A 27,700-nucleotide genomic window follows, 5' to 3' on the forward strand; every position below is an offset into this window, starting at 1 on the left:
TTGTATTCTGATGAATACCTGTCCCTTGTAAAACATATTCAAACCCCATAAATATGTCATCAATTGTCAATTGTCATGTTAAAAATCACAAACTTCACTGTATTTTATTTGGATTTTGTATGGCAGACCAATACAAAGCAGTGCATAATTGGGAAGTGAAAACAATATAATAGTTTAAATTTAATAATATAAAATGTGGTGTGCTTTTGTATTTAGCCCCTTTCAATTTTACACCCCTAAATAAAGACCAGTATAAATGAGGTATGAATATTTGCAAGCTACTGTACTGTTTTGATCATATGTCTTTTGTAGATAAACATGATCTGCTCCCAGACAGCTCTTTCACAGTTTGTAAAACATTTGACCTTCTGCTACTCTTGCTCCTTCACTCATTTCTTTGTTGTCATAAGTAGCAAACATTGCCCTTAAAGTAAGAAAGATCTTCTCGGCAATAAACTACTGCCATTGACTGCAATCTGTGTTGAGTAAGATGCAGACCCCAGGGAACAGGTTGCAGTAATCCACAGGAGAAGGGAACAGGAGTGGGAGCTTGATGGCTCATTAGCTCTTTCCAGCCTGATCTGACATGTAGTCCATGCAAAGGGAACCCATAAAAAGTAGTACCTTTCTTTCAAAATCAGTTGATCCAGTATAAATATTGCAGGAAATTTCCCAATTTACAACAACGAGATATCTAGAAGCTAAAGTCAGCTGCATAAAAAGAAGTGTTGTTTTCAAGCTGCACTTTGACCTTTAAAGAAAAAGCCAAAATGAAATTACTTTGAAACCAAAGAAATGAATTGTGCTTCGTATATGTTTTAACAAGATAACTTGGTAACAAAGCTACATGCTGCTCAAAATTTAACAAGAGCAACCTTCTGCTAACACTGTTTTCATTTTAGCGACGTCGCAGCTGCTTTGCATTTCCAAAACTACAAAAGTGTCATCCTCAGCAGGTTGCAAAACAAAATGTAATTTAATAACTGGAGAAAGTATACTGAAATCCTAAAGTATGCCTAAGTATCCCAACACGATGGTGGTAAGAAGGCCCTAGCAACAGAGAGGATGAAGGAAGCATGAAAGTAGGAGGGGAGGGGGAAAGATGCAGAACATCAATAAATAATGGCCCCGCTGAGGAGGTGGAAATATGGGCCTCGTTATCCTTGCACCGACGCCTTCATTTGCATGTTTGAAAATGAGGCTGCTCCTAACTCACACTCACTGCGTGCACACTTTTGGACCCACAAAGGCTACAGTATATGCTCTATTTATAAACCCAGTCATGCTTTTATTTTTTTTCCTTATTCTCTCTTGCACACATTTATAATTGTAATATTTCCCCTTTCCCTTCCTCTTCTTTAAAAAATTGCTCTTGCAGCAGGTTCCTACTGTTATGTCACTGCATAGCTGCCATTTTGTTGAATGCAAAAAACCAAAAGCAAATAAACAGAGGAGACAGCAAATCTTTATTAGGCAACAAATATTTGCATCCGTCTGAGTAACGCATCCTTACGCTACAGAATATATAGTTATAGCACACGGGGCAGGTCTTTGGTAAACACCAGGCAGTGGTCAGCTAAAGCAGGTGGAATCTAAAAAACTGCCCCTGCTGTAACTAGTTTGTAAATTAGAATTTATTCATGTAATTCATTACAAATGTAGGCCTAAGTTAGGCAGAATATTTTTGAATTATATTCCTATCCCTTAAAAGTAGCATGTGTGTCATTTTTATAGTTGAATTAGAAGTTAAATGTATTCATATCAGGCGTGTTCAAACATTCCTGCTGTTAACATTTCCTATTTTTTAAGGTGTTTTAGGTAACATATTTATAATCATAACAGCAAAATTGAATAAATAGAAATGATAATTGAGAAAGACGCATGTAATTTGGTGTAAAGTTTAGCTATTTTTATGAAGTTATGAAACATTTCTGGGTATTCTGGTGCAGCGGTTGGAATTAAGAGACTGAAATAATAGTTCCCATCCGGAGCCCATCTGCATGCAGGAATCATGAGCACTTTTGCTTATCCTTTTTCCATGAATGCATCTCATTGAAGCTGACCAAACTCAGGCAAGATCCAATAATGTCGACTTCCTCAAGGCAATCTAGCTGCTTTCAAAGAGCTTCCTTGGGACTGAAAAGATTTTTTAAAGACTCATGTGTTGTTGATAAATTATCTTAATCTGTTAGTCCCTGGGAGCTGTTTTGGTTATGTGAGTCCTTGTTTATGGGTTTTTGATTGGTGGATTTTATATCTATACAGTAGAAACCATATATTTACATACATGTGTAACATGTGTAACTTGTGTTTTACATGTGTAAAATTAAGATGAATATGTCTTTAAACAATTTGGGAGAACCCAGATAATAATGTCATGGCTTTTTAAGCTTCTGATTAATTCGCAACATAATCTTACTTGTGTGATATTATTGGACAATCTAAAGATAGTCTAAAGACCTGTACAAGTTCATCACTGGGTACAATTGCCTGAAGGTGCCATGTTCAACTGTTCAAACAATTACACACAAGTATTAAGTAGCATTGGAATGTCCAGCCATTACATCATTTAGGAGAGGGATGGGGTCTGTGTCTTAGAAATGAACATGTTTTGGTGCAGAATGTGCTTGTTGAACACCCTGAACAAAATCTAAAGACCTTGAGAAGATGCTGGCTGAAGCTGGTAAGACAGTGTCAATATCCGCAGTAAAACACGTTCTATACCAACATCTGCTGAAAGGTCACTCAGAGAGGACTATGCCATTACACCAAATGCAACATGAAAAGCCAAATTACAGTTTGGAATGCACTTTGGTATAATGACCAAAAAAATTTGTTCATTGTCCTTGGGTGTAAAGTTCAACGAAAGTCAATGTTTTGGAGTGGCTGTCACAAAGCCCTGATCTCAGTACCATAAAAATGTATAGGCACAGCTTAAAAGGTGTGTATGAGCAAGGCGGCCTAAAAACCTGACCCAGTAACACCAGTTTTGTCAGAAGGAATGGGCCAAAATTCCAGCAAAATACTGTGATAGATTTGTGGAAGGATAACCAAAACCATTTAGCAAGTAAAGCATTTCTATTTCTGGCAATCCTAACTGATCAGCAAAAGTTAAGGCTGTGACCAGAACACCCTCTACACTTTCTTCAGCAGCTGCTTTGTTTATGCCACTATCCCATATTTCCAGATAGGTGGAGTCTACAGGTCCTTCTCAAAATATTAGCATATTGTGATAAAGTTCATTATTTTCCATAATGTCATGATGAAAATGTAACATTCATATATTTTAGATTCATTGCACACTAACTGAAATATTTCAGGTCTTTTATTGTCTTAATATGGATGATTTTGGCATACAGCTCATGAAAACCCAAAATTCCTATCTCACAAAATTAGCATATTATTAAAAGGGTCTCTAAACGAGCTATGAACCTAATCATCTGAATCAACGAGTTAACTCTAAACACCTGCAAAAGATTCCTGAGGCCTTTAAAACTCCCAGCCTGGTTCATCACTCAAAACCCCAATCATGGGTAAGACTGCCGACCTGAATGCTGTCCAGAAGGCCACTATTGACACCCTCAAGCAAGAGGGTAAGACACAGAAATACATTTCTGAACAAATAGGCTGTTCCCAGAGTGCTGTATCAAGGCACCTCAGTGGGAAGTCTGTGGGAAGGAAAAAGTGTGGCAGAAAACGCTGCACAACGAGAAGAGGTGACCGGACCCTGAGGAAGATTGTGGAGAAGGGCCGATTCCAGACCTTGAGGGACCTGCGGAACCAGTGGACTGAGTCTGGAGTAGAAACATCCAGAGCCACCGTGCACAGGCGTGTGCAGGAAATGGGCTACAGGTGCCGCATTCCCCAGGTCAAGCCACCTTTGAACCAGAAACAGCGGCAGAAGCGCCTGACCTGGGCTACAGAGAAGCAGCACTGGACTGTTGCTCAGTGGTCCAAAGTACTTTTTTCGGATGAAAGCAAATTCTGCATGTCATTCGGAAATCAAGGTGCCAGAGTCTGGAGGAAGACTGGGGAGAAGGAAATGCAGAAATGCCAGAAGTCCAGTGCCAAGTACCCACAGTCAGTGATGGTCTGGGGTGCCGTGTCAGCTGCTGGTGTTGGTCCACTGTGTTTTATCAAGGGCAGGGTCAATGCAGCTAGATATCAGGAGATTTTGGAGCACTTCATGCTTCCATCTGCTGAAAAGCTTTATGGAGATGAAGATTTCATTTTTCAGCACGACCTGGCACCTGCTCACAGTGCCAAAACCACTGGTAAATGGTTTACTGACCATGGTATCACTGTGCTCAATTGGCCTGCCAACTCTCCTGACCTGAACCCCATAGAGAATCTGTGGGATATTGTGAAGAGAACGTTGAGAGATTCAAGACCCAACACTCTGGATGAGCTAAAGGCCGCTATCGAAGCATCCTGGGCCTCCATAAGACCTCAGCAGTGCCACAGGCTGATTGCCTCCATGCCACGCCGCATTGAAGCAGTCATTTCTGCCAAAGGATTCCCAACCAAGTATTGAGTGCATAACTGTACATGATTATTTGAAGGTTGACGTTTTTTGTATTAAAAACACTTTTCTTTCATTGGTCGGATGAAATATGCTAATTTTGTGAGATAGGAATTTTGGGTTTTCATGAGCTGTATGCCAAAATCATCCGTATTAAGACAATAAAAGACCTGAAATATTTCAGTTAGTGTGCAATGAATCTAAAATATATGAATGTAAAATTTTCATCATGACATTATGGAAAATAATGAACTTTATCACAATATGCTAATATTTTGAGAAGGACCTGTATATTGAGAGTGAATTACACAGAAGTGGGCCTCATTTACTAATTAGGTGAATAATTGAATGACATTGGTGTATGAGTAATCTTTGTTTCTGCTCAGTAAACATGGTGTTACTCAAGTTAAAGATAAATTAAAGATTTTAACTCTACACCTGTATATTTGAGGCATCTGTGTGTGTTTGTGTGTGCACCTATCTGTTTGTATGTGTGATGCACTCTGGTTCTGTTTCTCATTATCTAGTCAAGTCAACATAAATAAAAACTGAGGGAGCACAGTGATTTCAGATTTAGTAATTAATATTTTACTCTGTCTGACACTCTGCTTAGAGAATGAGAGCATGCAACAGCGAGAGACAAAAAAGAGAGGAGACAGATGATATGAGAGTTCACACAAAGATGGGAGAAGAGACAACTCAAGACATTTGCAAGCAAACCACTCAGTTAGGATGGACAGATAGTGAGAGGGATTGTGTGACACGAGTTGTGTAATCAGCATTGTTTCAGAAGCTGCAGATAGGACAAATTCAGCCCGCTGCAGAGGACCTGGGGGCCAAGATAAAAAGTGTGGTTTTGACATATCCAGCTGATTCCCCCTTTTCTCCTGCAACCTCTCTCTCCATGCCTGTGTCAGAGTGTTGTGACAGGCATGTCTTCGGTGTTGTGGGAGTAGCAGCCTTAAAGTGCTCATTATCCTGTAAGGCTTCATTCTGGGGGGCAAACAAAGGCTGCTGTGAAATTGCAGCCTGTGCCTCCTCTAAGGTCATGATGATGTGAGAGAAAACACATACACAGTCCTTAACTGCCACCTTCACCATATCAGCTCAGCCTCCTGACTGACAAACAATTTTAAGTCAAATATTGATGCTCATAAGCACACTTACATACACATTAGCAGAGACAAGCTGCTAGCAGTTGGATACAAAAGAGCCCAGGTGATATTTAATGTTTACAAATTACTGAATGCAAATAATTTTGAAACCTGTCAAACTTAATACATAATTTGTTATACTATAACTTTCATCATAAGGGAATCTTTTAACCTAGACTTTTTCCGAAGTCAATACGTGGATGAAGATTATGAGTCATGAAAAATGAAGACGTAGTGATGGAAGTGTGGGGTGGAGACAAAAACTTGACTAGAATGCTGTGTTTTTGAAGTAAACTTTAGAAAAAGGACACTCTAAATATATCTAGGTTAAAAACAATCCAGTTTGTGTTATTTTGCAAACCCAGTCCTTGTCAAACATGGACCAATTACAACTAACAGAATTGAGTTAAGGGTTTGACCCAGCATACTGGGTTAGGGTTTCAACCCCTAAAAATTAAATATGTAAAAGAGGAAAGTCTCAAACACTGGTATTCATTCAATTCAATTCAGTCAGTCAGTCATTTTCTACCGCTTATTCCATAGTGGGTCGCAGGGAAACTGGTGCCTATCTCCAGCAGTCTATGGGCGAGAGGCGGGGTACACCCTGGACAGGTCACCAGTCCATCACAGGGCAACACACAAAAAACCACGCACACACTCATTCATACACCTAAGGGCAATTTAGAGTGACCAATTAACCTAACAGGCTTGTCTTTGGACTGTGGGAGGAAGCCAGAGTACCCGGTGAGAACCCACGCATGCACGGGGAGAACATGCAAACTCCATGCAGAAAGACCCCCGGCTGGGAATAGAACCCAGGACCTTCTTGCTGCAAGGCAACAGTGCTACCAACTGCGCCTATTAATTCCAAAGGGAAATTAAATGTTATTATAGCTCATATTATGAAGGTTTCCTCAAAGAGCCGTTGTAGATGCTGATGGCTGTGGGCAGGAAGGATCTCCTGTAGTGCTCCGTCTTACAGCGGATTTGAAGAAGCCTCTGACTGAAGACACTCTGTTGTTGTAGGACAGTCTCATGAAGAGGATGCTCAGAGTTCTCCATAATGTTCTTCCTTTTATGAAGAATCCGTCTTTCCACAATGATCTTCAGAGGTTCCAGAGGAGTCCCCAGAACAGAGCCAGCCTTTTTTATCAGCTTGTTGAGTTTTTTTAAGTCCCTGGCTCTGATGCTGCTTCCCCAGCAGATGATGGCAGAAGAGATCACACTCTCCACAACAGACTTAGAAGATAAGCAGCATCTTGCTGCAAATACCAAAGGACCTAAGCTTCCTCAAGAAGTACAGTCTGCTTTGTTCCTTTTTGTAGACGGCTTCACAGTTGCATCTCCACTCCAGTCTATTGTCCAGGTGAACACCGTGGTATTTATACTCCTCCACCACCTCATGATGCAAACAGTGTTTGACGTATTCTTTTTTCTCTTAAAATCTACAATCATCTCCTTTGTTTTAGTCACGTTCAGGATGAGATGATGGTTTCTACCCCATGTCACAAAGCTGTCACCACCTTCCTGTACTACTTGTCCATCCCTGATCCACCCCACGACTGCAGAATCATCCGAGTATTTCTGCAGATGACAGGAGTCTGTCTTGTACTGGAAGTCTGAGGTGTACAGAGTGAATAGGAATGGTGAGAGTACAGTCCCCTGTGGTGCTCCTGTGCTGCTGACTACCTGGTTAGACTCACAACCCTTCAGTCTCACAAACTGTGGTCTGTTTGTCAGGTAGTCTTTGATCCAGGAGATTGTTGAGGCCTCCACCTGAATCTTCTGGAGTTTCTGACTAAGCAAATCAGGTTTAGTTGTATTAAATGCACTGGAGAAATCAAAGAACATGATCCTCACAGTGCTGCTGGCTTTGTCCAGATGACAGTGGGTTTGTTGAAGCAGGTGTGTGATGGGATCTTCAACTCCAACTCCACAGCAATAAGCAAACTGAAGGGGGTACTGACAGTTTATTGTCAGTTTATTGCTTACTCGGGAGGGTGAACATTAGTCTCTTTAGGACCTTATGATGTGGGATGTCTGGGCAACAGGTCTATAGTTATTGAGGACTGATGGATGAGTTTTCTTTGGTACCGGAACAAGACAGGAGATCTTCCACAACTCAGGAACCTTCTTCTGTGCCTGAACAAAGGCTCTTCTGGGCCCTTTCCTCTGCACAGGACTTCCGGTTCAGTCTTTTCAGTTGTCTTTTCATCCGACATCTTGAGACACACAGGTCGAAGGTGGAGACAAAGGGAGCATCAGCATCTTCTGATTTGGTTGAAGGCAATCATGTAGAAGCAGAAGGGTCCATGGCTGAGGTAAAATATAAAATATCTGAGGTGTGACAGGTAAGCTGTGGGTCAAAGGAGGCTGGGATGTCTGGCTGTGAGCTGGAGAGGAGGATGCTGAGCTTGTTTGGGTGGATGGGTACAATGGCCGGGTCTGCTTTCTTCTCAAAGCTGCTTGTTTTTACAATTTATTCTTATCCTTCTTATTCATGAATAGAAAAATCTGTATTTTCCTCACAGCAACTATAACTGCTCACCGGTTATTTCCACATTTCCACTGGCATTGTGACAATTTATCTGGTGATGAGCTTTTTGAGGTCGGAGGACCTCCTTGCCATCACACTAATCTTTAGCTACCTCCAAAGATCTCTATGCAATTCAAGTTAGGACTCTAGCTGGACCACTCAAAATCTTTGATATTACTACCAGTCAGAAGAAAAATGTTGGTAAAATTAAAAGATTTCTTCAAGCCTGAATATACCAGGTCTGTAACAATGTTGATAACACAAATATCTTAAATAAAATATATTTTATTTAACATATTTTATTAAAGAAAAACAACACCTACTACAGTGCTGGAGTTAAAATAGTTTATTGATTATTACAGTTATTATGTCGTCTGCGATATCTATTTATTGTTTAGATTTTAATACATAAAAACACATATGGAAAGCAAGAAAGCCCAGGTGAGAGAGTTTACAGTCATTCTGTTAATTAGCTGGTTCATTTAGTTTTTTTTTTTGTGGTATGAAGATGGACATTGGTTCCACTTAATCTCCAAACTGTTTAAAATGCCTGGTCAACATGCACATGCATACACAAAGCAAACATCTGTTAACGACTGAATGTTAGTGAGTTTTTTGGAAAGGTTCAGTTCAGTGTTAAAAAAGAAAGAACCCAGGAATGTTCGTGAGTAAGACTAAAACACATAAACTTTTATCTAACATTAATAAGCAGTGGAAAAGTGGAAATATGAAGAAATGGCATTTACAGTGGTCATTAAATAGGAGAGAAGTTTATAAGATCTACTTAAAAAAATACAACTGAAAGAAAAGGGAAAAGAGGCAGCTTTTGTATCTTGATAATCTGTTTAGCATTTCATCTATAAAGTTGTATTAGTTATTGTTTAGACTGTGTAGAAAAGTAAGGATTATGTACTGTGCACTGGAAGAGACAATTTGTTTGGCTCAAGTGATCGAAGTTTGTCCTCCAGGTCTTGACCGACCACCAGCTTTTTGGAGGCGACATCATTAGGCAGGTAGAGACAACTGTTCAGGCGGCTGTTTGTTCTCAGCACAACACACTTTAGCAATATTACAATGTATTTGTTCCAGAGTGAGAAAGCAAGAGGGACTGAGAGAGCATGTTTTATATTATACTGGATGCCTATGAAGAAACAAATCACAACAAACATTGCTCCCTATTAGCATTCTCACCGCATTCTACAGAGCTGAGGTTGGAAGTTGTTTACATACTCCATCTTAGCAAAGTTTTCCAACTAAGAAATGACAGATTGAAGGGCCCTGCAGAAAGCAATGAGGGGAGCTAAAAGTGAGGTTGGAGTGTCCCTCCTATGCCCAGGGTCAGTTTTAGAGCTCCTGCAGAAACAGAGGATCCTCGCACCCTCAGCACTGACATTTTGAACAGCTGCCATTAGACAAACGGTGCCACAAAATTAAAAGTGGACCCACCAGTCCCTCACAGCTTTCTGCATCATCCTGTTAAAATACAAAACTGCTGTTAATGGAAAGCAATTAAAATCCTTGTACTTATTATGTTAACAACAGATATTTACACACTGTATAAAAAGACATATAACCCTTTTTTCTGTATTTGACACGAAGGACTAAATCTTTTCTGTCTTTTTAAGAAATTATACCCCAAGATGAACCAGGATTGTGAAGGTCTACAATTCTCCTCTTGGCTATTTCCTTCGATTTTTCCCATGATGTCACACATAAAAGCATTGCATTTGAGGGATATTTAAAAAAATTACCAAAATGTGTGTCAAATTTACTCAAATTTGTGAATTAACCCAATGATAGCTTAGAAAAGCCATGGCATCATCATTTGGGGTTTCCTGAATAGCTTAAAAGCATTGAACTCTTAGTGTTTGTAAACTTCTTTATTTAGAGAAAGTCTTAAAAAAGTTATGTTTAAAAAAATATCACCCTCATTGTTTAGGAAATTTAAATAATTTTGGTAATTTTAATTGAATTCACAGATCCAACTTACAGAAACACTGTTTTGTTTTCTGTTGCGCTGTGTGGTATTTAATCAAAATAGAACTAATTAATTTGTGGTTATCATTTCGTCTCCTTTAGGGAAGTCACATCGGTCTTTGTTGAATATGTCTTCCATAGGTAACAGGTTCTCTTTGACCTCCTTTGGAGCTCTTTACATCTCTGATGTTCAGAAAGAGGATGCCCTCTCCACATACCGGTGTATCACCAAGCATAAGTACAGTGGTGAGACGCGGCAAAGCAACGGGGCCAGACTGTCAGTAATGGGTGAGCACCTTTTTTTAATCAGTTTAACTTCTGTTTGGTTTTATTTATTTATGTCATCACTAATTGTACCCAATCTCTACCCTTAGACCCCAGTGAGTCATCGCCCACTATCTTGGACAGTTTCCAAGCCGGGGAGGTGTACGCGGGCCAAAGCATCGAGCTTCCCTGCATAGCAGGCGGCTACCCGAGTCCCACCGTGCGCTGGCTGAAAGATGGTCGACCGCTGCCCTCAGACGCCCGCTGGACACGGCGCTTGACGGGGCTGACCATCAGTGACCTGAGACAGGACGACAGCGGCAGTTATGCCTGCGAGGTCACCAACAGTTTTGGCTCAAAGGAGGTGTCTGGACAGCTTCACGTTATAGGTGAGTGACATACACACACTGACAAATAACCTGACAGTTTCTCACCGTGCCTTTTGAGTGAATCATCCTGGCACAGGGACACATATCTGAGCTGTCTTTTTATGGTTTGAGGCACGACTTTTCAGCGGTCACACTTCGAGTGCGTCTGCAACAAATGTATGTGAGCTGCTTGATGCCCCATCATATCAGACCTCAAAAAAAGAGACAGGAGCAGTAAATTGCAGAGTGTGACTCGATAACACAGCTGCCAGCACCATTCATCATCACACACGCCGAGGCTGAGGAAGATAGAAAAGAAGACAAGGGGTCACAGAAGGGACAATCAGATGTCCAGACAGTGTTGGAATGACATTATATGCAACATAATAACAGGATAATAAGAGCAGGTTAGATAAATTCACAGTATGAGAAGTATACAAAGAAACAAAGGCAAGGAGGCGAGACAGAGGGAGAGAATGGAAAGGCAGTAGGCTTTGCCAGTGGGCACATCATGGCATCACACTCTGTGACTCTGACAGGGTGAGGGGTGAGGGGGGTTGGGAGACACAGCGATACCCCCCAGCATACACACCACCAGCTGCCTTATTGCTCACTGACATTTACACACACAAACACACACACGCACGCACACACTTTCTCCTTAACACACAGGCACACTTATAAACACACAAGTGGACAGAGATGTGAAGAGATATCTCCAGCTGCTTTTTTAATGAGTGTGTCGAACTGATTGAGTCACCACTGCTGATTGTGCCCTCTCTGGCCGTCTGCTCAGATGTAAACACCTACTGTATGTTTAAATCAGCGTTTCATGATGCGAGGTCAGTTTAATGTTTTCCGTGTCTTTTTTTTATTTTAATTTTTTTTATATATGTTTAAATTTGAGTAGAGATGACTGTTTAAGACAATTTAATAACTGAAATATACTGTATTTCTCATAATAAATTGGTTGTATGTGTCACAATCAAATGTTTGATAGTGTTCAGACTTGAAACTACTTGTTCCTCAGAAAATGAAAAAACCAACAACAGATGATAACTTCATAGTTTTCCTCTGCTTTTCTGGTCATACCTTCAGGAGGTTCATTGTGACATCATGTGCTTTTTTCAGATCCACTGCGAGTGACGCTGTCTCCGAAGAACCTGAAAACAGGCATCAGCAGCACACTGTTCTTTACATGCACCGTGGAGGGTTCTCCAGAATACACCATCACCTGGTACAGGAACACTGAGCCTATTGTTCCCGACCAGCACATTTCCATCCAGGGACAACACAACGACACGTTGCAGATCACTGCAGCGCAGAAATCCCACTCTGGGGCCTACCAGTGCTTTGCTTCCCGAAAGGGCCACACAGCTCAGGATTTTTCCATTATTCTCTTAGAGGGTGCGTGGACAAAGGCTGTCAGGAAACGCAATAAGTGGAGATTCCATTTAACAAAAATTTACTCAATGATTTGGTTTTAATAAAAGGCTTCTTTTGGCTTATTTCCATGTCCCCATTTCCTCTCTATCCCCGCTCAGATGGTACTCCTCGTATTGTGTCTTCCTTCAGCGAGCGCGTGGTGAACCCCGGCGAGCCTTTCTCCCTCATGTGCGCTGCCAAAGGAGCCCCGCCCCCGTCTATCACCTGGACGCTGGACGACGAGCCCGTGGTGCGAGACTCCACCTACAAGACCAGCCAGTACACCCTGTCGGACGGCCTCACTGTGTCTCACGTCAACGTCAGCAGCCCGCTCATCCGGGATGGAGGAGTGTATCGTTGCGTCGCACGCAACTCGGCCGGCAGCGCCGAGTACCAAGCGCGCATAAACGTAAGAGGTGCCTGTCTGCTTTTCAATATAAATGCACTCACACCTGACTCTATACAAACATGCAGGGCTTAGTCAATAGCAAATATCATTTTGTATCTATCTATCTATCTATCTATCTATCTATCTATCTATCTATCTATCTATCTATCTATCTATCTATCTATCTATCTATCTATCTATCTATCTATCTATCTATCTATCTATCTATCTATCTATCTATCTATCTATCTATCTATCTATCTATCTATCTATCTATCTATCTATCTATCTATCTATCTATCTATCTTGTGAAAAACTAAGTCCACCCATGCTGCGCTCATAACATTTAAAAGGGAATAGAGAACACAAGAGTGTTTTACTTAAATGCTAAGGCAGAAAGACACCAGCAGCTTTTAATGAAGCAACTGTTGCTGCACATCCTGACAAGGATTATAAAGCAGTTTAAGCATTTTAAATTCCAAACTTGTAAGAGAGTTCCCACTCTTCCCAGAAGTTAATGTCAGAGCAAATTCTCCCTAAAATAAGATGCTCAGATATATTGCCTTAAAAACAGGATCTTGAGTAATGTGTAAAATGTTGAAGTTTATGTCAGCACAATTAGAAAAAGATTAAATAAGCCTGGCTTTTTTGGGTAGGATTACCAGGAGAAAGTCTCTTTACTTTAAAAAGAATGTAGCTGCATTATTTAAGATTGCAAAATTGCATCTGAATGAACTACAAGATTTCTGGGAAAATATATGTGTGTTAATAAGACAAAAGTAGAGATGCTCTGGAAGAATACACAGCTCCATATTTGACCAAAATTCAGCACAGCATATCAGCACAAACACATCATACCAACTACTGGTGCACGAGGTGAAGGAGTGGTGATGTGGGCTTGTTTTGCAGTTACAGCCCCTATGAATTTTGCAGTCATTGAAATACTTTGGTGGGTCGGTAGAAAATAGATGTGCAAACACATTTGGGCAAATCTCAATGAACTGAAGAGCGACAGAGAATGTCTACAGAAAACTACTTTATGCACAAAATCATGGGGTGAACTTAATTTTTCCATAATTGCCAATTCAGTCATTTAAACTCTTTTTTTCCATGATTGTGTTAATCTACACTATGTTGCCAAAACTATTTGTCCAAGCATCCGTATCATTGAGTTCCAATCACTTCCATGGCCACAGAGGTTTTAAACCCAGCACCTAGGCATGCAGACTGCTTCTACAAAAATTTGTGAATGAATGGGTTGCAACAACAGCAACTCTGACAAAAAATGTTATGCCATGTAAAATCTCACAGCAGTGTCAGTGTGTGCTGAGCTGCATAGTGCTCCGACCTCACCAACTTTCTGCAAAGTCAAAAGCTACAGACCTCCAATAATTTTGTGGCATTCAGATTAGCTCAAGAACTGTGTCGAAAGCTTCATAGGATCGGTTTCAATAGCTAAACACTTGCAACCAAACCCTATATCAGTAAGCACAATCCAAAATGTCAGATCCAGTGGTGTTAAACATGGTACTACTTGACTTTCTCTGAAGAGACACATCATGCCTCTCAATGTAACAGTCCAATAGATGAGCCTGGGTTTGACAGTTGCCAGAAAAAGGCCACTTGTCTGATTGCATTGTGACACGTTAAAGGTCTGATACATAGAGGAATATTGTGTGGAGCTATTTTTTAGCAGTTGGGCTTCCACCCTTAGCTCCAGTGAAAGGAAGTAAGGGTGCCTTAGCAAACCAAGACATTTTGGATAATGTCATGCTCCCAACTTTGTGGGAACAGTGTTGGGATGGCCCTTTCCTGTTCTAACAAGACTGCACACCAGTGCAAAAAGAAAGGGTCATAAAGACATGGCTGAGCAAGTCCTGACCTCAACATGACAGAGTAACTTTGGGATTGCAAGACTGCAAGCCAGGCTGTCTCATCCAACATCAGTGTCTGACCTCACAAATGCGGTTGTGGAAATAAGGTTACAAAGGTTACCCTTGTGGAAAAGTATTCCAGAAGAGTTAAACCTGTTGTAGCTGCAAAGATTGGGCCGACATCATATTAAACCCTACCAAATGTCACTTATGTATTTGACGGCAGATGACCAAATATCTTTGGCAATGTAGTGTATCTTTAAAACAAATGTAGTTAGCTAGCTAGTTTTCATTTGTACTTGTTAGTGTATATACATAGTAAGTCTGCTAAGGATTGTTAGACATTAACAAATATCCTCAGTCAGATTTTAGAAATTTGGGCATAACTAACCTTCTTCTCCACTTGTCAACTTGCCCCAATCACTCCATTCGTCAACTTTTATCTCTTCACCATTCGTCCCCATTGGCTTTTCCCCTATGATCTCCGTCACCTCATCTGCCCCGTTCTCCTACTTTCGCGTCTGTCCCTGTCTCCTCCCTCCATCCCCTCCCTCTCTTCCCCGTGTCTCCAGGTCCGCCTCGAATTAGACCCATGCGAGACATCACAGCAGTGGCGGGCAGAAACACATATATAACATGCCGCGTGATTGGGTACCCATACTACTCGATCAAGTGGCTGAAAGACGGCATGCAGCTGCCCGATAATCACCGTCAAGTGGTGTTTGAGAACGGCACCCTGAGGCTTACGGATGTGCAAAAGGGCGCAGACGAAGGGACCTACTTGTGTAGCGTTTTGATCCAGCCCCAAGTGTCAATCAACCAGACTGTGCATGTAACAGTTAAAGGTAAGAGTGAGGAGAAGAAATAATTAACCATCTTAAAAAGGCAAATTATATAAATTAATAATTTCAAAGATGTGTAAAAAGCCCCAAAATCATCTTTTATTGCAAAATGTTTAAAGATTTTGATCAATCAAACACTGACGTAGAGTAAATGCTGTTTAGTAGTTATTTAGTGGCAAAAACATTACTAACACAGGATGTAGGTATGTAGAAAAGCTCCATGCCAGCAAATAGGTATGGTGGAGGATCTGTGATGCTCTAGGCCTTTTTAGTTTCCATAGTAAAAATGAACTCTGAAAATCAGGATTTTAAATACAAATCAATGAACCTCGGTCAGCAAACTGAGAATGGGTCATCATTGTTTGTTTTCAACAGGATAGTGATCCAAAACATATGGCCAGAAATGGTTCACCAGACACTTCTTCCATGGTCATCTCAGTGCTTAGACCTAAATCTAATAGAAAACCTGCAACGTGAGCTGAAGAGAAGTGAGCTAGGACTGTGGATGACCTATTCTAGAGAGATTGCAAAAAGAACTATATTAGTAAAAAGTAGTATTAGTAGTAGTATTTTACAAAATGTTAATTCATCTCTATGAAAACCTGCACTCAAATTAAAGAGCATATATATTTCTACGTTGTTAGATTATGCTGCTGCAATAAAAGATGAACTTGCTCTAAGGCTTTTTACACAGTTGCCAGGGTTGGATCACAATTTAAGAATCTTAGATTGGTTGTATTGTAATAAACTAAGACAAGTCATGACATGTGCAATATTTTTATTACTTGCCATGATGATGTTTTTGACACAGATCAGTGGCATTTGGTGATTCAGATCTTTCTTTTGTGAATTTCAGATGTCATTATTTTGTTCAGCTTGTGAGTCGGCTAACGATGGTAGCATGGCAGCTGCAGAGGTGTTTAAGGGTGTGTGCATGTGCCTGAGTGTGAGTGTGTTTCTGATTTAATTAGATGAATAATAATGAAGCCTAGATTAAATCCCCCAGATGTCTCAGCTGTAGTACCCCCCACCTCAACCTCCATTGCTATGGCAACGGAATGACTTCCCCCTGCCAATTGGACTTTAACCAGAGCAGCTATTATGGGCTGCAGGAGATTGGGGGGGGGGGGGGGGGGGCTGGGGGGATTAAAGGGAGGGTGGCAGCAAAGAAGGGGCCTACTGGCCAATGACCTTCTCTATCTCTTTCAGCACTGCTCCAGATGGCCACACTGCCACCATCGCTGCCTTTATTCCTGTGATTTCATGTGCTCTTCCTGTCTCTCCCAGTGCCGCCACTCATCCAGCCCTTCGACATCCCCTCTACCTCGGTGGGGAAGCTCATGTACATCGCCTGCGTGGTGTCATCTGGGGACATGCCCATTCGCATCACCTGGCACAAAGACGGCCAGCTCATCGTGCCAGGTTCCGCCTCTGGCGTTGCGATCGAGACCAAAGAGTTCATGAGCTCCCTGCAAATCTCCAAGGTGACACTGAAGCACAACGGGAACTACACCTGTATCGCCAGCAATGCCGCAGCCACCGTCAGCTGGGAGAGACAGCTGATTGTCACTGGTGAGGGACTGAGCAAGACATAGAGTGCTTCAAATATGCAAAGCAAGCTTTTTTACCTTCTCTACCTTTTCTGTCTTGCTCTCAGTGCCGCCACGTTTTGTGGTTCAACCCAACAACCAGGACTGCATCTATGGAAAAGCTGGAGTCCTGAACTGCTCAGTGGAGGGTTATCCACCTCCAAAAGTCATGTGGAAACATGCCAAAGGTAAAGATAGTCATCACATCCTCATACAAACAGGGAAAACTGGAGGCTTTGACATGCTTTTCTGTATGCTTTATGTTTTCATCTGCAGGTGTTGGAAACCCACAGCAGTATCACCCTGTCCCACTTACCGGCCGTATCCAGATCATGTCAAACGGCTCCTTACTCATCCGACACGTCCTTGAGGATGACCGAGGGTACTACCTCTGTCAGGCCTCCAACGGTGTTGGCTCAGACATCAGTAAAAGCATGATCCTTACTGTCAAGAGTGAGTGTCAGTCAGTTCTTTCATTGGCTCAAGCACTTCCCCATTTAAAACCACATCAGTCTTGTAAGATGCACGCTTGCCCCAGGCTATTTCGGCCTATACTGAACATCACAAAATCTTGTCCCTGTCGTGCACACCCCTAACTGAGGGTATCTTGGCTATTGATTTTTTGTGTTTGGGTTGTCAGTTTGCATGACACTCAATGTTTTGTGAGAAAAAGGGGCTTCTGAATTAGTGATAAAAACAAAACCACAGGATCCCCATTCAATCGATAACCCACATGTAAGCAGTAGAGAAGGAACGCAGAAATCATGGAGAAGAGGATGAAATAGGGAAACAGGGTGTGATGTAAGGGAGCCACTGAGGCTTGAAGCGTGAAATAACAACAGGGAATGTAGGGCTGGAATAGTGATATTCATACGTTTATATTATATCCAGTTTCCAATACCACAGCCCCATTCCCTCATCTCATTACTCCATATAAAACTGTTCATTACTCTGACACATGTCTGTGGATCCGCTCAGTTCCCGCCATGATCACCAGCCACCCCAACACCACCATGGCAAGGAAGGGCCAGACCAAGGAGCTGAACTGCACAGCACGGGGCGAGCAGCCTATTATTATCCGCTGGGAGAGAGGAGACACAGTCATTGATGCAGAGCGAAACCCCCGGTACTCCATCACTATCAACAAGAAGGGAGATGAAGTCATCTCCACCCTGAAGGTGAGAATACAAAGCTCGGGCTGGTTTTAAAGCTTTTGAAACAAACTGGAAGGGATTATTATGAAGCTGTTTGAAAGCCGGATATACAGTACTTTAAAAAAGCACTTATGCCCCATGAACCTTTCCACATTTTGCCATGTTACACCCAGAAACCTCACGTATTTTCATGAGCTTTTCATGATAGAGCCACAAAGGGAAAACGATACATGGGTTGGGGAATTTCTTTCAAGTAAAAAAATGAAAGATTTTGGATGAACAAGAAGGCAGAAATAGGGTCGGTGGGTGGCTGGTTGGATGGAGTCATCACATCCTCGTACAAACAGGGTAAATTGTGAGCTTTGACATGCATAATGTTGCCACCACAATACTCCACAGTAAAGGAGGAGTTGTTAGGATGATTAGAATTGTGTTTTGCATGCCGGTTCAAATGTTCACTTTTGTTCTCGTGTAACCATACCTTCTTTCACGTTTGCCGTCTCCCCTGCATGGCTTACGGCAAACTCTAAATGGCACTTTGTATGAGTTTTCTCTTGCTATTATTCTGTTAAGGCCAGATTTGTGGACTTCACAACTAACAGTTGTCCTCTGAACTGATTCCCCCACCTGAGAATGGTTTGCCACATAAAATCTTATTGAAATACACAGGAAATAATGGTTTTAACTCAAATAATTGTGGAGAAGGTTCAATGGTAAATGTATGTATGTAAATGTGGTCTCGAAATAAGATTTTATAATTTGTTAAGGGAGTTTTAAAGTTGCAGGTAAGACTATATTTTGCCTTCTATTGTGTGTTGTAGTGTTTCTACAAGGTTAAGTGTTTTTGTCAAGAGCAGTCCAGTAAAAAGTATGTGACTTCATAAAGGCAGTTTTTTAATCTCAGTACTGAATATTACACATTGTTAGTACACCTGAGGCCCAAGCTGGGATGTACAGTTTGTGGTATGTGATAACCTTTTTTTGTGCCGTTTCTTCCAGCTGAACCCAGCTGAGCGAGGAGATTCAGTCTTCTTCTCCTGCCACGCTATCAACTCCTATGGAGAGGGTCGAGGGCTCATTCAACTCACAGTGCAAGGTTTGTTTTAAATTATTTTAATATCTCAATAACATTATTAATGTATTGCTGTATATATGTATAAACTTCCATACTGCCTTTCAGATACTGCAATATAATAACTATTCTAGTGTTACTGGTGGCACAAAACACTTTTCTCCCCCACAAACACAGAACCTCCAGATCCTCCTGAGCTAGAAGTAAGGGAAGTGAAGGACAGAAGCATGAACCTACGCTGGATTCAAAGGTTTGACGGCAACAGCATCATCACCAGCTATGACATCGAGTACAAGAACAAGTCAGGTAAAACAGCTCAGATTTCAATGTGGTTCACGTGTTGTTTTTTTTGTACAGGTCTTTAAAAAAGCTAAATTCTGCTAATGTTCGACAGACTCTTGGGATCACATGTACACGACCAGAAACATCTCACCTACAAACAATCAAGCCAACATTGTGGAGTTGCACCCTGCTTGTGTTTATAGCATTCGCATGTACTCTTATAACAAGATTGGTCGCAGCCTCCCCAGCAAGGAGCTCACCATCAGCACTGAGGAAGCACGTAAGTGTTTGTTTTTCCCAGGTTTTCTGCCTCCTTATTGTGTTTGGCTCAGATTTATCATTCTAACAATAAATACTAATCAAACAGCACCTGATGGGCCCCCGATGGATGTTGTCCTCCAGCCGATGACATCTCAGAGCATACGGGTGACATGGAAGGTAATGAATCATGTTTCTCTTGCACTTTTAACATCTGTCATCGGATTGAAAGATGGTTGCAACTACTCCTCTTCGCCCAGTATTTCGAGCAATGTGAAAATTTAAATAATTAGTAGGAGTTGACTCATTTATAGTAACATAATCCTCTTGCTGCAGCCAGGTTTTTGTGAGGCAAAATAAATCAATCTGATTGTCACAAATCAGATCACTAACTAGCAAAGTCTTTGAAGAGAGATATCTTATGTTCAGTAGGCCACATTTAATTGTTTTATTTTTATTTTTAGTCTGAGTTGAGTCTGAGTTTATTTTTATGAAATTTTCAGGATTTCCTCCTTTTACATTATTTTTTAATCTATTCAATTTTGGCTGTTGGCGAGACACTGTCTTAATAGGGTAATGGGTCGGTAGCAGTACAGAGGCTGCAGAGAGGACTGTTAAACTACAACCCTGCTTCCTGGTCTGAACCCTGGGTTGTCAGAGTTTTGGAGAACTAATAAATTCGGCAGGTCACTAAGCGGCTTAAACTAATATTTAATTTTATATCAAGAACTAAACAAAAAAAAAACGTTAAAAAAAAAGTTCTAACATTTCTTCATCACCTGCAGATGACTCCAACCCTACAACTACTTGCTGATTCATTCTCAGCTATTCCAAGTACTCTCAAATATACTTTTACTTTACGAGTTTTTTTCCTTATTTAAGACCCTATTTTAATCTCGGAACCCAAACACCTCTGCTAAGATTATATGGGTCATATGGGGGAAGTGGGTTCACACTTGTTGCTGATAGATCTGAATATAGCATCTAGCATATGTAGGTATAAATGGTGCACACACAAACTAGAATTTTACAAACACACATTTGGACTGAAATTAGGATTAAGCTTAGAACTTCTTGAAGAAATAGACTCAAAAACCCAAAGAACCAAAATCAAACCCAAACATTGCTTAACTCAAAGACCATGAATGTGTCCATCTTCTGTTTCTTTTCCAAAATGAACTTCTTCTTTCCTTTAAAACATCTAGGCCCCCAAGAAGGAACTGCAGAATGGGGTGATCCGAGGCTATCAGATCGGTTACAGAGAGAATGGCCCAGGCAGCAATGGCCAGTACAGCATTGTGGAGATGAAAGCCACGGGGGATAGTGAGGTGTACACCTTGGACAACCTGAAGAAGTTTGCTCAGTACGGTGTGGTTGTCCAGGCTTTCAACAGAGCTGGAACTGGACCATCCAGCACCGAGATCAACGCCACCACACTGGAAGATGGTATGATGATTAAATGGCAAAATGAGGAATGAGAGAGTACATAGGTGGGATTATGGCAGGGAATAAAAAAGGGTAGAGAAGGATCTTTCTTAAAAATGTATCATTTAAAATACTTCTCTACAGATTCCTACTGTCTGATTGAAAAGTTATGAGAGACACTCTGAGTGGCAGTTATTGTCTAAGTGTGCGTCCTGCAGATACCCTCTAGATTGAAGATGTGTGCAAGTGTCTTCCATAAGATTTTATTCTCCACATCTCCACTCATCTGCATTTCAGCATCTTAGGTTTAACAGTGTCAGGATTAATGTTGCTCTCTCAATGCCCTTCCTCCCTTCCATCAGCCCCCACCACTTGTCCTCTCCTCTCTAAAAGTAACAAATTAACAAGAAGCAAATCTAGGCCAATTTGAATATATTTGCCAGATTTATTTTAGCAGAGATTGCCTATGGTTGGTGATGTTTAGTTATCCTTACTTATCAGGGGTTCATCTGCTTTGCCAGACCTATCAAGTATTTTTGGGCACATTGGTTTTAAAGTATTAACCTCTGAAATAAAACCAGGATATTATGTCAATTTACATTTTACTGACCTCTGTCTTTTTTCGCAGTGCCGAGTGAGCCCCCACAGAACGTGAGAGCAATCTCGGTGACGTCAGATGAGGCGGTGATCACGTGGTCTGAGCCTCCACGCATGACGCTGCACGGCGTGCTGAAAGGCTATAGAGTTGTGTTTTGGTCCCTCTTCCACGACGGAGGTGGGTGCTGTGGGGTCCGGGCCCAGTGGCCAATGCAGAGTAATTATCATCTATATCATTCTAAAATTTACCAAAAATCACCCTCACAGTCACAAACGTCTGTGTCAGTGCTGTGAACTTGTGTTTGTTTGTATATTTCTCAAAGCATTTTGTGTTTTCTTGTGTTTTTTCTATTCATTGCCTTGCAAACCCTCAGAGCTTTTACATATGTTCATGTTGCAACCACAAACCTCTTTGTGTTTTATTGAGATTTTCTGTAATAGACCAAAACAAACTGTAAAGTGGAAGAACACTGATTCATGGGTTACAAAATGTTTTATAAATAAACACCTGGAACGTTTTGGTATGTACTGGTATTTAGCTGCAATTACTCCGATACCCAGAATAAAATCCAATGCAACAGGCGAATGCAGAAGTCAACCCGTTAGTAAATAGATTCCACCTGTTTATAATTTATGATCAGAAAATAGAAAGAGTATGACAGAACTGCAAACCAACGAAGACACAGCAATCCATCAAAACTGTGGAGGGGCTGTAGCGATCCACAGCTCAGGCAGGAGACTCAGTCAAAGGAACAATTGGCACTCAAAATCCGGCCTTCATGGAACAGTGGTAAGGGGAACTTGAGGAAAAATATAACAAGGCTCATTTGCAGAACAGACAACCATGCACACACACTCAGACCTAGGTGCAATTTAGATAGTCCAGATAACCTGACATGCAAGTCTTTGGACATTTGAAGGAAGCCAGAGAAAACCCACAAATGCATGAGGATACCATGCAAACTCCATGTAGTGAAACCCTGGTCAGGATTTAAACCCATTCGAACCTCCTTGCTGCAAGGCAACAGTGCTGAACAACTTATTCGTCAGCACATGATTTTCTAATACCTGCCCTAGTATTAATGCTTTTCCAAGGCTCTGCACTTATTTGGACGATATACAGGTCCTTCTCAAAAAATTAGCATATTGTGATGAAGTTCATTATTTTCCATAATGTCATGATGAAAATTTAACATTCATATATTTTAGATTCATTGCACACTAACTGAAATATTTCAGGTCTTTCATTGTCTTAATACGGATGATTTTGGCATACAGCTCATGAAAACCCAAAATTCCTATCTCACAAAATTAGCATATCATTAAAAGGGTCTCTAAACGAGCTATGAACCTAATCATCTGAATCAACGAGTTAACTCTAAACACCTGCAAAAGATTCCTGAGGCCTTTAAAACTCCCAGCCTGGTTCATCACTCCAAACCCCAATCATGGGTAAGACTGCCGACCTGACTGCTGTCCAGAAGGCCACTATTGACACCTTCAAGCAAGACGGTAAGACACAGAAAGAAATATCTGAACGAATAGGCTGTTCCCAGAGTGCTGTATCAAGGCACCTCAGTGGGAAGTCTGTGGGAAGGAAAAAGTGTGGCAGAAAACGCTGCACAATGAGAAGAGGTGACCGGACCCTGAGGAAGATTGTGGAGAAGGGCCGATTCCAGACCTTGGGGGACCTGCGGAACCAGTGGACTGAGTCTGGAGTAGAAACATCCAGAGCCACCGTGCACAGGCGTGTGCAGGAAATGGGCTACAGGTGCCGCATTCCCCAGTCCTGGGCTACAGAGAAGCAGCACTGGACTGTTGCTCAGTGGTCCAAAGTACTTTTTTCGGATGAAAGCAAATTCTGCATGTCATTCGGAAATCAAGGTGCCAGAGTCTGGAGGAAGACTGGGGAGAAGGAAATGCCAAAATGCCAGAAGTCCAGTGTCAAGTACCCACAGTCAGTGATGGTCTGGGGTGCCGTGTCAGCTGCTGGTGTTGGTCCACTGTGTTTTATCAAGGGCAGGGTCAATGTAGCTAGCTATCAGGAGATTTTGGAGCACTTCATGCTTCCATCTGCTGAAAAGCTTTATGAAGATGAAGATTTCATTTTTCAGCACAACCTGGCACCTGCTCACAGTGCCAAAACCACTGGTAAATGGTTTACTGACCATGGTATCACTGTGCTCAATTGGCCTGCCAACTCTCCTGACCTGAACCCCATAGAGAATCTGTGGGATATTGTGAAGAGAACGTTGAGAGACACAAGACCCAACACTCTGGATGAGCTAAAGGCCGCTATCGAAGCATCCTGGGCCTCCATAAGACCTCAGTGCCACAGGCTGATTGCCTCCATGCCACGCCGCATTGAAGCAGTCATTTCTGCAAAAGGATTCCCAACCAAATATTGAGTGCATAACTGTACATGATTATTTGAAGGTTGACGTTTTTTTGTATTAAAAACACTTTTATTTTATTGGTCGGATGAAATATGCTAATTTTGTGAGATAGGAATTTTGGGTTTTCATGAGCTGTATGCCACAATCATCCGTATTAAGACAATAAAAGACCTGAAATATTTCAGTTAATGTGCAATGAATCTAAAATATATGAATGTTAAATTTTCATCATTACATTATAGAAAATAATGAACTTTATCACAATATGCTAATTTTTTGAGAAGGACCTGTACTGTATATATTTTCATATCTAGATCAACCTTGTCTCCTGAAAACTCAGTTTTTACCAAAAAAAGCACAAAATTAATAATTGCCAATTTACCATCATCCTAGCTTGTTTAGGGAAATTCTGTAACACTTTCTCATATCTACTGTAGCTTGCCAAACCAGCCATTAATCAAAGTGCCTCTGAGACATATTTATCAGAAAAATTAAGCTGCAGATAATTTAATCTTAGGTAAACACATTTTTTTACCCTGTTTTGCCTCAGAATGGGGAGAGATGCAGAACATCACCACCACACGCGAACAAGTGGAGCTGCGAGGGCTCGAGAAGTTCACCAACTACAGTGTTCAGGTCCTGGCCTACACGCAGGCTGGAGACGGAGTCCGCAGCAATGTCCTGTACATCCAAACACGGGAGGACCGTGAGTATTAGGTTTCTAATTTATTTGTCTAAACACCATATTTAAGCACATGAAAAATGCTGACCGTGTCAAGAGATGAATTGAATGGGAGGCAGATAACAAAAAGCAAGCTGTGTTGTATCTCTAGCTCCTGACAAAAGCCCATTTTGTTGGGAAGCTCCATTAGCAGTGCTAATGAGAATTAAGAGGCTTTGGGTCCACGGCTTGAGGCAGTAGGAGCGCTGGCGGTGTGAGCAGAGGGGGGGGGGTTTAAAGGGAGCAGGAGGAGGGTCCTCTCTTCCAGCATATAGCATCTAGGAGTCAGCCATAAGCCCCGGACAGCATCATCTCCTGCCACAGGCGTAAGGATTAACTCTGCATGGATTAGAGAGAATTAATTTTGTGTTTACACCATTGGAGGCGGAATTACAGCCAGATCTGTGTCTCTTTATAAAGAAGGAGGAGGGGCACAGTGGATTGAACATACAAAGATAGAAAAGTGATCACGTAGGCTTGTCTTGGCTGAAGGGAAAAAGCAGCAAGGGTTGTTACATAAAAATTCAGATAAAGATTTTCTTCCTGAGGCGATTAAATATAGATTCTTTTGTATTTGTATTTGCATTTGTTTGGGTGTGACACATCCTCCTCTGATTGGCACACTAGTGCATACCCTGTCAATAATGGGGCTGTTAATGCAGCACCATTGCACCTCTCGTCCTCATCATCATTTTGGTTGATCTAGCCGTGCATGGCAGACAGTTTGCCTGTCTGTCTGGAGTCCGGGGCAGATTTTGGGCACCAGATGGGACTTATCTTTCCCCTCTCTCTCTCTCTGCCACTCCTACTTTGACATGGCAGTCCAGTTATGATAATGATCGCTGCCTCCTCAGCTCCTCCTTTGCAACCATGGCCGCCATGATCAGTCCCATTGAAGTTGGACCTACCATTCTCCACTAGATTTCATCCCCGCCTCCCACCTTTGAGACGTCCTTCGCTACATCAACGCTTTCTTAGTTAATGTTGTTTTTATGTTGACTTATGTCATGTGCAGGGTTGAGGAGTCAAAGGGGTATAAGCTGGGTGAATGGCTAGATCAGGGGGCCTCTTGGATGACAAAAAGAACTGGGGGGTAGATTTATGGGACTGGGTCTCCTATAAACCCCAGATGAGGCCCACAGTCAGGCTTGAGTTAAATTTATGGAGCAGATTGAATAGGCTTGATAGATAGCACCATATACTGTACGATCAATGTGAGAAAAGCTTCTTTTGTTCGCCTTTTCAAAGCATCTAGTTTCCTGATGTGTTTTTGTAAAGTGTGACTCCTTCCCTAAGCGCCTTCTTGAATCATTATCTTGTAATCAGAGCATTAGGCAGTGTCCAGTGTCAAGCTAAAGCGGCTAGAGGCAGATCAGACACTAATATCTAATCTGTTTGTGAGCGTGAGAGTTAAGAGAATGCTGGGTGTCACGGAGTCAGAACTGCTGACCAGAGTCTGAGTGAACATATGTCACGGCCGTCCACCCGAAGGGAGTTCCTCCAAGTCCTCCCAGAGCGGCTTAATGCGGGATAAGACGACCAATCTGCAAACAAGCCTGCTCACTTTAACAGCCATCCCAACAAATGAACACACGCAGAGCAGGCCTGAATAATAAGTAAAGTATGCTGCGGTTTAGAGAACCTCCAGACCACAGGATGTTTTCTAATAAGGAAATTCAAAATAAATTTACAGCATTATATGTAATTATTGAAAGAGAAAACCTAATAGCTTTATTGTTAACAATGATTTAATGCAACTGTAGAGGTTGAATCAGTTTTGTGTCTTAGCAGGGATCACATTTTATCCTCAATGTCACATCTGGATAATTTTTTGCACTAATAAAGCATAGTGTAAGAATTTATCCAATGAGATCATTGTTTGTTTTTTTTTTAATACATAGTATTCCTTGGGTGAAAATAATGTGCGTTTTTGGTTCTCCCTGGGCTGACGTTTCAGTGGCGGTGATGTTGTGTGTTTGTGTGTCTGCTGGGGCATGGTAGGAGCCATCGGGCCAGGGTTTGTACCACCTGCCGATGACTACTTGGCGGGTGAGTTGATCCCATCTTGGTCTGAAGTCGGGGGTTCCGGGTTGGGTACGGGGCTTGATGGTGTCTGCTCAGTTGCGCTTGCGTGTGGTGGCTGTGCTGGCATCGCGCAGGACCGTTGCCTTGATGTCACAGTGTACTGTGTGGTGAGTGGCGGGATGCAACGGGGGTGCTTGGAGCGAGGGTTGTGTGCGGTGCTGTCTGAATGTGTCTACATTGGTTTTCGGTGGAGGAGCTCTTTTGTGGGGGCGTTTTGTGTTCATGAGCTTGTGTTCAATATCTGTGTCCTGGGGAAATTCATGTTTGGGTTAATGGGGGGTGGGAAGTTCATGGGGTTGATATTAGAATTCATGGAGGGGTTGGGACTGTTTTGTCCTGGGGTGGCTCTGGTTGGCTGGCTCGTTTGGACCGGGTGGAACCCTTTTTTCTTTTGGGTTTGGGCAGTTCCCCTGACCTGGTGGCTTGTGTGTCTTATGGATACCTACACATAAAAAAAAAAAAAAAAAACACTCACACCCAACAAAAAGACACACAACAATGGACGTTGTACACTCATTCACACTCCCCATACATACTCTATACTCTCAGGTCCAGGCACCAATACTCCAGAGGGGCAACTAGTCCCTGGACCCAGGAGGTGGTCCCCTTCCAGGGTGGAGACAAGCAGACTGCAATAGTCCAAACATGAAAGACCCCGGCTCAGACACCGACCCCCCGGTGTGACCCCAGCCCCCAACGACAACCATCCTCATCTGGAGAGGGGGCCACAAACAAAAGAGGGGTCTAAAACAAGCCCACCAACCAGAGCCC

At 42.0% G+C, this 27,700-nt stretch overlaps 1 protein-coding gene across 1 annotated transcript in view; it reads left to right on the forward strand.

Annotated features, from left to right (window-relative positions):
- The window catches only part of LOC124876765 (Down syndrome cell adhesion molecule-like protein 1 homolog), a 66,563-nt gene that overhangs the window by 18,552 nt on the left and 20,311 nt on the right, over nucleotides 1-27,700 (forward strand). The window contains exons 2-17 of the mRNA XM_047379760.1: nucleotides 10,331-10,477; nucleotides 10,564-10,842; nucleotides 11,953-12,228; nucleotides 12,366-12,662; nucleotides 15,081-15,353; nucleotides 16,638-16,922; nucleotides 17,008-17,127; nucleotides 17,216-17,392; nucleotides 17,918-18,117; nucleotides 19,093-19,189; nucleotides 19,343-19,471; nucleotides 19,560-19,727; nucleotides 19,815-19,885; nucleotides 20,911-21,151; nucleotides 21,759-21,905; nucleotides 24,674-24,829. Of these exons, the coding sequence (XP_047235716.1) occupies nucleotides 10,331-10,477; nucleotides 10,564-10,842; nucleotides 11,953-12,228; nucleotides 12,366-12,662; nucleotides 15,081-15,353; nucleotides 16,638-16,922; nucleotides 17,008-17,127; nucleotides 17,216-17,392; nucleotides 17,918-18,117; nucleotides 19,093-19,189; nucleotides 19,343-19,471; nucleotides 19,560-19,727; nucleotides 19,815-19,885; nucleotides 20,911-21,151; nucleotides 21,759-21,905; nucleotides 24,674-24,829 (3,063 nt within the window). The remainder of the gene's footprint in view (nucleotides 1-10,330; nucleotides 10,478-10,563; nucleotides 10,843-11,952; nucleotides 12,229-12,365; nucleotides 12,663-15,080; nucleotides 15,354-16,637; nucleotides 16,923-17,007; nucleotides 17,128-17,215; nucleotides 17,393-17,917; nucleotides 18,118-19,092; nucleotides 19,190-19,342; nucleotides 19,472-19,559; nucleotides 19,728-19,814; nucleotides 19,886-20,910; nucleotides 21,152-21,758; nucleotides 21,906-24,673; nucleotides 24,830-27,700) is intronic.

Source organism: Girardinichthys multiradiatus, chromosome 11 (assembly GCF_021462225.1).
Source record: "Girardinichthys multiradiatus isolate DD_20200921_A chromosome 11, DD_fGirMul_XY1, whole genome shotgun sequence".
Lineage (NCBI taxonomy): Eukaryota > Metazoa > Chordata > Actinopteri > Cyprinodontiformes > Goodeidae > Girardinichthys > Girardinichthys multiradiatus.